Consider the following 12,103-nt stretch of genomic DNA (forward strand, 5'->3'; position numbering starts at 1 on the left):
CACAACGCACCCACACACACACACACACACACACACACCCTGCGTGCACGACGCACCCGCACACACACACACACACACACACACACACCCCTGCGTGCACGACGCACCCGCACACACACACACACACACACACACACACCCCTGCGTGCACGACGCACCCGCACACACACACACACACACCCGCACACACACACACACACACCCCTGCGTGCACAACGCACCCGCACACACACACACACCCCTGCGTGCACGACGCACCCGCACACACACACACACACACACACACACACGCACACACACACACACACACCCCTGCGTGCACAACGCACCCGCACACACACACACACACACACACCCGCACACACACACACACACACACACCCCTGCGTGCACAACGCACCCGCACACACACACACACACACACACACCCCTGCGTGCACGACGCACCCGCACACACACACACACACACACACACACACCCCTGCGTGCACAACGCACCCGCACACACACACACACACACACCCGCACACACACACACACACACACCCCTGCGTGCACAACGCACCCGCACACACACACACACACACACACACCCCTGCGTGCACAACGCACCCGCACACACACACACACACACACCCGCACACACACACACACACACCCCTGCGTGCACGACGCACCCGCACACACACACACATTCACACACGCACACACACACACACACCCCTGCGTGCACGACGCACCCGCACACACACACACACACACACACACACACGCACACACACACACACACACCCCTGCGTGCACAACGCACCCACACACACACACACACACCCGCACACACACACACACACACCCCTGCGTGCACGACGCACCCGCACACACACACACACCCGCGCACACACACACACACACACCCCTGCGTGCACGACACACCCGCACACACACACACACTCACACACACACACCCCTGCGTGCACAACGCACCCGCACACACACACACACACACACACACTCACACACACACACACACTCACACACACACACACTCACACACACACTCACACACACACACCCCTGCGTGCACAACGCACCTGTACACACACACCCGCACACACACACACCCCTGCGTGCACAACGCACCCGCACACACACACACACACACACACCCCTGCGTGCACGACGCACCCGCACACACACACACACACACACACACACACACACACCCCTGCGTGCACGACGCACCCGCACACACACACACACACACACACACACCCCTGCGTGCACGACGCACCCGCACACACACACACACACACACCCGCACACACACACACACACACCCCTGCGTGCACAACGCACCCGCACACACACACACACCCCTGCGTGCACGACGCACCCGCACACACACACACACACACACACGCACACACACACACACACCCCTGCGTGCACAACGCACCCGCACACACACACACACTCACACACACACACACACACACACACACACACACCCCTGCGTGCACGACGCACCCGCACACACACACACACACACACACACACACGCACACACACACACACACACCCCTGCGTGCACAACGCACCCGCACACACACACACACACACACCCGCACACACACACACACACACACCCCTGCGTGCACAACGCACCCGCACACACACACACACACCCGCACACACACACACACACACACCCCTGCGTGCACGACGCACCCGCACACACACACACCACACACACACACACACCCCTGCGTGCACAACGCACCCGCACACACACACACACACACACACACTCACACACACACACACTCACACACACACACACTCACACACACACACACACACACACACCCCTGCGTGCACAACGCACCCGCACACACACACACGCACACACACACACCCCTGCGTGCACAACGCACCCGCACACACACACACACACACACACACCCCTGCGTGCACGACGCACCCGCACACACACACACACACACACACACACACACCCCTGCGTGCACGACGCACCCGCACACACACACACACACACACACACACCCCTGCGTGCACGACGCACCCGCACACACACACACACACACACCCGCACACACACACACACACACCCCTGCGTGCACAACGCACCCGCACACACACACACACCCCTGCGTGCACGACGCACCCGCACACACACACACACACACACACACACACGCACACACACACACACACACCCCTGCGTGCACAACGCACCCGCACACACACACACACACACACCCGCACACACACACACACACACACCCCTGCGTGCACAACGCACCCGCACACACACACACACACACACACACCCCTGCGTGCACGACGCACCCGCACACACACACACACACACACACACACACCCTGCGTGCACAACGCACCCGCACACACACACACACACACACCCGCACACACACACACACACACCCCTGCGTGCACAACGCACCCGCACACACACACACACACACACACACCCCTGCGTGCACAACGCACCCGCACACACACACACACACACACCCGCACACACACACACACACACCCCTGCGTGCACGACGCACCCGCACACACACACACACTCACACACACACACACACACACACACACACCCCTGCGTGCACGACGCACCCGCACACACACACACACACACACACACACACACACGCACACACACACACACACACCCCTGCGTGCACAACGCACCCGCACACACACACACACACACACACCCGCACACACACACACACACACACACCCCTGCGTGCACAACGCACCCGCACACACACACACACACACACACACCCCTGCGTGCACGACGCACCCGCACACACACACACACACACACACACACACCCCTGCGTGCACGACGCACCCGCACACACACACACACACACACACACACACACCCCTGCGTGCACAACGCACCCGCACACACACACACACACACACCCGCACACACACACACACACACCCCTGCGTGCACAACGCACCCGCACACACACACACACACACACACACCCCTGCGTGCACAACGCACCCGCACACACACACACACACACACCCGCACACACACACACCCCTGCGTGCACAACGCACCCGCACACACACACACACACACACACACACACCCCTGCGTGCACGACACACCCGCACACACACACACCCCTGCGTGCACAACGCACCCGCACACACACACACACACACACACACCCCTGCGTGCACAACGCACCCGCACACACACACACACACACACCCGCACACACACACACCCCTGCGTGCACAACGCACCCGCACACACACACACACACACACACACACACACACACACACACACCCCTGCGTGCACGACGCACCCGCACACACACACACCCCTGCGTGCACAACGCACCCGCACACACACACACCCCTGCGTGCACAACGCACCCGCACACACACACACACACACACACACACACCCGCACACACACACACCCGCACACACACACACACACCCGCACACACACACACACACACACACACACACACACACACACACACACACACACCCGCACACACACACACCCCTGCGTGCACAACGCACCCGCACACACACACACACACACACACCCCTGCGTGCACAACGCACCCGCACACACACACACCCCTGCGTGCACGACGCACCCGCACACACACACACCCCTGCGTGCACGACGCACCCGCACACACACACACCCCTGCGTGCACGACGCACCCGCACACACACACACCCGCACACACACACACACACCCCTGCGTGCACAACGCACCCGCACACACACACACACACCCCTGCGTGCACAACGCACCCGCACACACACACACCCCTGCGTGCACAACGCACCCGCACACACACACACCCCTGCGTGCACAACGCACCCGCACACACACACACCCCTGCGTGCACGACGCACCCGCACACACACACACACCCCTGCGTGCACGACGCACCCGCACACACACACACACCCCTGCGTGCACGACGCACCCGCACACACACACACACCCCTGCGTGCACGACGCACCCGCACACACACACACACCCCTGCGTGCACGACGCACCCGCACACACACACACACCCCTGCGTGCACGACGCACCCGCACACACACACACACCCCTGCGTGCACGACGCACCCGCACACACACACACACCCCTGCGTGCACAACGCACCCGCACACACACACACACCCCTGCGTGCACAACGCACCCGCACACACACACACACCCCTGCGTGCACAACGCACCCGCACACACACACACACCCCTGCGTGCACAACGCACCCGCACACACACACACACACACACACACACACACCCCTGCGTGCACAACGCACCCGCACACACACACACCCCTGCGTGCACAACGCACCCGCACACACACACACACACACCCCTGCGTGCACAACGCACCCGCACACACACACACACACACACACCCCTGCGTGCACAACGCACCCGCACACACACACACCCCTGCGTGCACAACGCACCCGCACACACACACACCCCTGCGTGCACAACGCACCCGCACACACACACACACACACACCCCTGCGTGCACAACGCACCCGCACACACACACACCCCTGCGTGCACAACGCACCCGCACACACACACACCCCTGCGTGCACAACGCACCCGCACACACACACACCCCTGCGTGCACAACGCACCCGCACACACACACACACACACACACACACACACACCCCTGCGTGCACAACGCACCCGCACACACACACACACACCCCTGCGTGCACAACGCACCCGCACACACACACACACACACACACACACACACCCCTGCGTGCACAACGCACCCGCACACACACACACCCCTGCGTGCACAACGCACCCGCACACACACACACCCCTGCGTGCACAACGCACCCGCACACACACACACCCCTGCGTGCACAACGCACCCGCACACACACACACACACACACCCCTGCGTGCACAACGCACCCGCACACACACACACACACACACACACACACACACACCCCTGCGTGCACAACGCACCCGCACACACACACACACCCCTGCGTGCACAACGCACCCGCACACACACACACACACACACACACACACCCCTGCGTGCACAACGCACCCGCACACACACACACCCCTGCGTGCACAACGCACCCGCACACACACACACCCCTGCGTGCACAACGCACCCGCACACACACACACCCCTGCGTGCACAACGCACCCGCACACACACACACCCCTGCGTGCACAACGCACCCGCACACACACACACACACACACCCCTGCGTGCACAACGCACCCGCACACACACACACCCCTGCGTGCACAACGCACCCGCACACACACACACACCCCTGCGTGCACAACGCACCCGCACACACACACACACACACACACACACCCCTGCGTGCACAACGCACCCGCACACACACACACCCCTGCGTGCACAACGCACCCGCACACACACACACACACACACACACACACACACACACACACACACACACACCCCTGCGTGCACAACGCACCCGCACACACACACACACACACCCCTGCGTGCACAACGCACCCGCACACACACACACCCCTGCGTGCACAACGCACCCGCACACACACACACACACACACACACACACCCCTGCGTGCACAACGCACCCGCACACACACACACACACACACACACCCCTGCGTGCCGCATGTAGGTGGGGATGCTGCCGTTCCGGGAGCTGTAGGAGCGCTCGGAGCAGGCGCTGGAGGCGTCGCTGTTGGCGTCGTCGTCCGAGTACATGCCTCCGCTGTAGAGCTCGTACCGCCGGCGCGCGGGCTTTTTCTGGGCACAGCGGAGCTTCGTGTGAGGAGGTGGGGGGAGGGGGACCCAGCCACGTCCACACCCGTCCCCCCTGCCCGCCAGCCCCCGGGAGCCACGGCCCTTCCGATGGGGTGAGGGGGAGCCCGTTCCCTTGAGACACCTTTATCGTCACCCCCTCTCCTTGAGGCCGGAGGCTACTGTGGGGACCCCGCCGTGGGGACCCCCGTGGTCCCTGCCCCACGCCCTCTGCCCGCAGCACAGCGGGCTCACGCCCAGCCTGCTGCTCTAATTCCATCTGGGCCAGTCTAAGAAACGAGCTAAGAAACCCCGAGTTCCGAGTCGGACTTTCCGAGAAGGGCTGGGAGGAAGCCTCCGACCAGAACACGGGCATGAGATCTGCCCTGTAACTTGTGCCCGGAGAGCTCTGCCCCAAGGCCAGCCCGCCTCCCCTCGGGGGAAACGGGTATACAGAGGATCCGGCGGGCACCGCGCCCCCTCCTGCCCGGCCCCCGCAGTGACTGGCTGGCCCTCCCTCTCGTCAGGGCGCTAGCCGAGAAGCTGGCGCAGGGAGACAGGACAGAGAGAGCCGGACCCGAAAGGAGAAAAGAGCGAGTTCTCTACCTTGGTGCGCATGTCTCCTAAGAGCTGAGAGCAGCGAGTTAGCAAAGAGAAAAACGGACAACAGTGAGAAGACCTCCCCGAAAGCCCTCCCCTCGTCCAAGAACGGCGGGCTTCCCCCACTCAGCGCTGCCGGCCGCGGGCCGGGGTAAACGCCGTGGGGCGCGAGCGACTCGCCCAAGAAGACCGGACGAGAAAGGGCCGGCGGGAGGCCTCCCTCCCCCCGGACTCCATGGAGACCGCGAGGGACGGGGCAACGGGGCTGGGAGGCCCGCAGGAGCAAAGGAAGGATGTGGCGAGAGAAGCTCCAGCCTCCCCGTCTCCCCAAAGCAGAGAGCCTTAAAGCAGGCTTTGGGGCGACCAAGGATGCTCCCCAGAGGGGGCTCAGAACCGAAACTCGTCCCGGAGCAAACCCTGCGGGGCGCATCCCTGGGCCCGCGTCCTCTCCTAACGAGCCGGGACGCTTTTCCTTTTGGGGGGAGACGGGCTCGTCCCCGTGGGTCCCCAGGTACGAGACACCCCAAGAAGGAGACGAGGCGTGAGCTTACCAAGGCGTCGGCGACGGCTTCTTCCACGTCGGAGCCCGTGTTCAGGACACGCATGGCGCTGACGGAGGACGACAGGCGGCTGGACTGCCCGATCCCGTAGCCCGCGCCTGCCGGACACAAGGAGGCCCATCACCACGTCTGCCCTCGAGCCGAGACGCGGGCTCGGAGAGGCCATGGGATGGACAAGGAGCAAAGTAAAAATGGAGGTGCGACAGCAATTCAAATGGAGACCGAGCGGAGAAAGAAGCCCCAGCCGGCCGCCGCGCAGGACCCCGCGCTCGAGGGTCCCCTTGGGGAACGCCGGCGGCCACACGAGGCGGACTTCTCCGGCTCCCCGCGGCTCCGCGGGCCTGCCGTCACTTGAAGTGCTGTGAGCAGCCGGAAGCAGAAGGCCCCGAGGGGGCCGTCCGGGAGGGGGTGCGTGCGGGGGGGTGTGCGGGTGCGCACCCGAGTGCGCGTGTCCCAAGCGAGCAGAGGAGGGGCCACAGACGGAAAGTTGATGTTAGAAAACGGCATGCAGGGAGAACCGAGAGGCTCAAGGAAGAGCAAAGGAGGGGGGAAGGACCCCGAGAAGGCAGCTCCGCAAATGGTCGCTCTACGCGGGGGGCTCTAGCGCAAGGACCGGATGGGACAACTCAATCGGGGGCGGATGGTTCCACAGAAACTCGGTTAGAACAAAAGCGAGATGGCGGCAGAGCCCGGGGCCCGAGGTACTCATCCTTCACCTGAGGCCCCACAGACATCGGGGGTGTAGAGGGCACCCGTCGATCTGGAGTGATGTCTGGAAGCTGGAATAACAGGACCACACAAAGCCTGCCTGTTACCGCCGGGACCGAGCGGGGGCGCGCGCGAGCCGGCCCCGGGCCGAGGCCCTGTGGCGCACGGGCACGCCGATGCGAGACCCGAGGGGCCCGGAGGGAGGGCGAGGCGGAGCGCGGGGGCCCAGACCCCCCCGAGGGCCTTCGCTGAGGTAGCCCCCGGCTCTCATAAAACACAGATCCCATCTGGAAGCAGAGCCGGCCATGACCCTAAAAAGCATCTGTCTCGAGAGCGGGGGAGCGAGAGGTGAGGGGGCAAGCCCCGCGTCTCGGGGTACCCGACCTGGGCTGTGAAGGCAGCGTTCTGTCCTCCCCATTGGAGAAAGAGGGAGAGCTTCTGCCCCCGATTTGGCTGTGTGCCCCAAAAGGCAACGTCAGGTCAGAAAGGCGGACGCTGCGCTCGGGCGGGCCGAGCTCACGACCCGACGTCAGCCCGAGACCCCCAGGCCAAAGCGCATTTTCTGCAGGAGCCGCGGGCCCGCCTGATGGGCATCGAAGCCGTCTCCCTCAGGCTCCGGACACGGAGCCACACGTCCCCCTGGGGCTCAGGCCCGCAGGGCTGAGGGACCCAATGTCACCTGACCCGGAAGGGTTCTGGAGAAGGAGGATGTTTGGGGGAGCGGGGGGAGGACGCAGCTCCCAGGGGCCGGGCCCACCTACCCCCAAAGGCCCTCTGCTTGCACACGTGTCCCCGTGGGTCCCAGGACCCTGTGCCCGGCTAACCCTAACCCCCTGAAGCCAGGCGCCCATGGCAAAGCAGGGAAGAAGCCAAGTTAGTGCCCGGCCCCGACCCGGAGGCCACAGAGCAGCAGGAAGCGCTCCCCCGCACATGGAGCCCCTGGCAGGGCCACCCATTGGCCGGCGGTCTGCGACGGGAAGAGAAAGCGCAGAAGGGAGCCCCATCTTGCCGTCACAATCCAAATTCCCAAGTCACATGAGAAGCGGGGTGAGCCGTGGGCGCCAGGTCCCCAAAGGCCTGGGCTCGGTCAGAAGGGGCACCCCGAGTCTGTCTACACTCGGGGCCGAGGAAGGAGACCCCCCAGGTGAGAGCTGAGCAGGAGCCCCCTATGGAGGGGGAGGGCCGACTTGTTAATAAGGGGGACAAACCCCCAAGGGGGGCCCTGCTTGCACCCCGCCTCCTGCCCCAATGCTTGGTGGGCACCCTCTCCCTCCCCTCTCCTGGAGGCCCGAGGACGTGTGGCCAGGGAGAGTGGAGGCGACGCCTGGGTCCGGCTCCTCTGCAGTGTGCTGGGGGGCCCCTGGGCCTGGGGGCTCGGCCAAGGCTGGGCTTTCTGCTCCGTGAGGACCCTCCAGCCTGGAGCCCTCCCAGCTGGCCTCCGGGACCCTGCCCTCTCCCCGGGACATGCCGGGCTTTGACAGGGAGCCGAGGAGGGCTGGCGTCCGATGCTCCGGAGCAGGAGCGCCCCCCGCAGAGGGCGGGACGGGATCGCTGGGAAATCGGGATGAGCCGGGGTTCCCCTGCAGCCCAGGGACGGGGACGGGGCGGGGGGGACAAGCCCCGACGAGGCGGATGGAGACGATGAGACGAGGCGAGGGAGGGCAGGAGGAGCCGCGCCGGGCGCCGGGTACTCACCCAGGGGCTGGAAGGAGCGCACCGGGCTCGTGTCCCTGCTGCTCTCGCGACTGGCCTCTCGGCTGCAGCCCTGGCTCACGCTGGGACGAGGGATGCGGCTGCCTCGCGCTGCGCCCACCGACCGGCCCGAGGGGACGAGGGACACAAGAGAAGACGCCCTTTAGTGCGTGCGGGGGGCTCCGGCACAGACCGGGGGCGCCTCTGGGGGCCGGGGCGGGCAGAGGGGGAAGGCTGGCTCCCCACAGCCCGGCCCGTCCCCACAAATGCTCCCAAGCCAGGCCAGGGCGAGAAGGCGAGAGGGAGGTCCCAGAGGGAGCCGGGGAGCCGGCCTTACCCACGGAGAGGCGAGAGGGGCTGGCTTCTCGGCTGCAGCCCTGGCTCCGAGGGATCTTGCTGCGCTTCTGGGCTGACGCGGGGCTGACCAGCATCCTCTGGACTCCCGAGCTCATGGTCGAGAGCGCCGTGGTGGTGAGCACTCGTCCCGGGGACCCGGAGCGGCTGCCGGCTAAACGGCACAAGACAAGAGGTCAGGGGTGGGCGCCGGAGGTGGCACGGGCCCAGACGGCTGCTGAGTGGGGGGTGCCCGCGAACAAGGACGCGATGATGCCCGAGGCAGCCCTGGCCCTGGCACTGCAGCATCCAGATGGGGGCTTGAGATCGTGGGCGGGGGGAGGCTAGAGAAGGGACCCCTGCCTCAGGACGCTGGCACAGCTCCCGCTCCTTCCCACTCCCATCCCCCCGTCACTGCGCTTGCCGCTCCCCCGGGAGCCAAGGACCGCCTTGGCCGCACCCACTTCTCTCTCAGAGTCGGCCCCAGGCACCCATCAGTATTCTGGGGCCCGGACCCCCCAACCTTCTCAGGCAGGGTCTTTGGGGGGGTCAGGGACCAAGAATGGCTTCTCCGGCCGCTCCCCAGGAGACCCCCTGCCAGGCCAAGAGCTCCATGGGCACGGGGGCAAGCGGCCGGCAGCCACCTCCCCGACGCCCTGCCAGAATTCTCCCGACAGCGCCCTGGGGCCCCTCCTTCCTCCCTCTCCCCCTCCTCTCTCCCCTTCCTCTGTCTGCTCTGAGGCGGGCAGCCTTACTTAGGCGGCACAGCTAGGAGCATGTGTCTGCAGCTGGATCCGGGCTCGGTTTCCCCGTGGCCCCCGCCATTTTTGTTCCCAAGATCCTTCCCCCTTATAGAGAAAGCCCCCTTATGTGCGGCTGCCGAGGCCCAGGGCACAGATGGCTGTCCCCCCCGACCCCGTGCCCAGACCTGGGCCCCTCTGCCACCCCTGGCACCTTTCTGGCGTCCTTCCAAACCCCCTCTCCTTCCATGGGAGCCGTTTCCCGGGCTGAAGGCCCTGGCCGCCTCTTCTCCTCCAGCCTCCGCCACGTCCACCCCAACAACCCAAGGCCTCCCCCGGGCCTCCCCTCCGGGGGCCCGCGACAGCCCCCTCCCACTGCGACTCTGGCCCTGCTCTCTCGAGGTGCCTTTGTCGGGCACTCTCCGTTTCTGGCCGAGAGCGTGGCCACTTTCCCCTGGGGCTCCCGAAGCCCCTTCTGCGGGTGTCGTTTCAGAGGGCGGCTCCCGAGCACTCGAGAGGCAGCCGGGAGGCGTCCGCTCGCCGCTTCGCCTTCCTCGTCTGCGCCCAGGTCCTGGCCCCCTCCCAGACCAGCGCCCCCCTTGCTGACGCCTCTTGGGGTTCCCTTGACCTTTCCACTCTCACAGCCAGAGGGCTTCTCCGGGAAGCCCCAGGGGAGCAGCGCCCCTCGCTCCAGATCCCGGCCCAGCCCCAGAGGCTCTTCTACGGCCGCAGGACTTCCCACCGAGGCACAGCCCACCCTTCCCAAGCCCCGAGCGGCCCCCGAGGCTCCGGCCGCCCCAGAGCGCAGCCGGGCTCTCCAGCCCCCCTGGAGACGAGTCCCCTCGTGGACAAGCGGCGCCGGCTCTCCCCACTCGGGAAGTGCTGGGGAGCGCCCCGAGCAGCGGCCCCCGGGGGCCTGGCTCTCACACACACACCACACACGCACACAGACCCCCCCCGGCCCCCACGCCCCGGACAGACACCGCAGCGTCCCGTGGAGTCGGATGGGCGTGAGCGCGCAGATGCAGACTGGACGAGTGAGGTGCGCACGGCAGGCGGGGGGATGACAGGGCGGGGGGCACGCATGGCTGGGGGCGCCGCGGCTCTATTCAGCAGAAGGAGCACGAGCCCCCGGGAGCAAGGGCTGCGGCAGTAAAGCTGTCTCCGTTTGCCTTCGGGGGAGCCCCGTCCGCTCCCCGGACCGAGGAAAGCCCCCGGCAGGGGGTCCCCCGGCCGGGCCCACAAGGAGGGCGCCGGGCTTCTGCTGAATAGTGCCTCGCCGGGAGATGCGGAGGGGGGAGGGCGAGGCATGCGCCCGGCCGCGCGGCGCGTTCTTACCGCCCATGGGATTGGCCGGCTGGGATCCTTAGCGGCGTAAAGGCGGGATCCGCGAGGAGGGAAGGAGCAGAAGCAGAGCAGACTGAGCACAAGCAGCCAGCGGAAGCGGGCGGGGGCCCCGCGCCGAGAAGGTGCCGGGGAGCGGGCAGAGCGAGCCGAGCCGCCCACGCCAGCCTCGCGGCCTCATCTTTTCAAAGGTCGCCCTGGCGGCCTCGAAAGGATGCAGGCGGCTTGCGCTGGATGGACGCTCTCTTAGC

The 12,103-nt window shown here is 65.9% G+C and overlaps 1 protein-coding gene across 1 annotated transcript in view; it reads right to left on the minus strand.

Moving 5' to 3' along the window:
• CLASP2 (cytoplasmic linker associated protein 2) overlaps window positions 1-12,103 on the minus strand; it is an 88,049-nt gene that overhangs the window by 26,606 nt on the left and 49,340 nt on the right. Inside the window, 6 exon segments of the mRNA XM_051973470.1 lie at window positions 5,700-5,881; window positions 6,482-6,505; window positions 7,027-7,133; window positions 7,752-7,814; window positions 9,439-9,546; window positions 9,773-9,943. Coding sequence (XP_051829430.1) covers window positions 5,700-5,881; window positions 6,482-6,505; window positions 7,027-7,133; window positions 7,752-7,814; window positions 9,439-9,546; window positions 9,773-9,943 — 655 coding nt within the window.

Source organism: Antechinus flavipes, chromosome 1 (assembly GCF_016432865.1).
Source record: "Antechinus flavipes isolate AdamAnt ecotype Samford, QLD, Australia chromosome 1, AdamAnt_v2, whole genome shotgun sequence".
Classification (NCBI taxonomy): domain Eukaryota; kingdom Metazoa; phylum Chordata; class Mammalia; order Dasyuromorphia; family Dasyuridae; genus Antechinus; species Antechinus flavipes.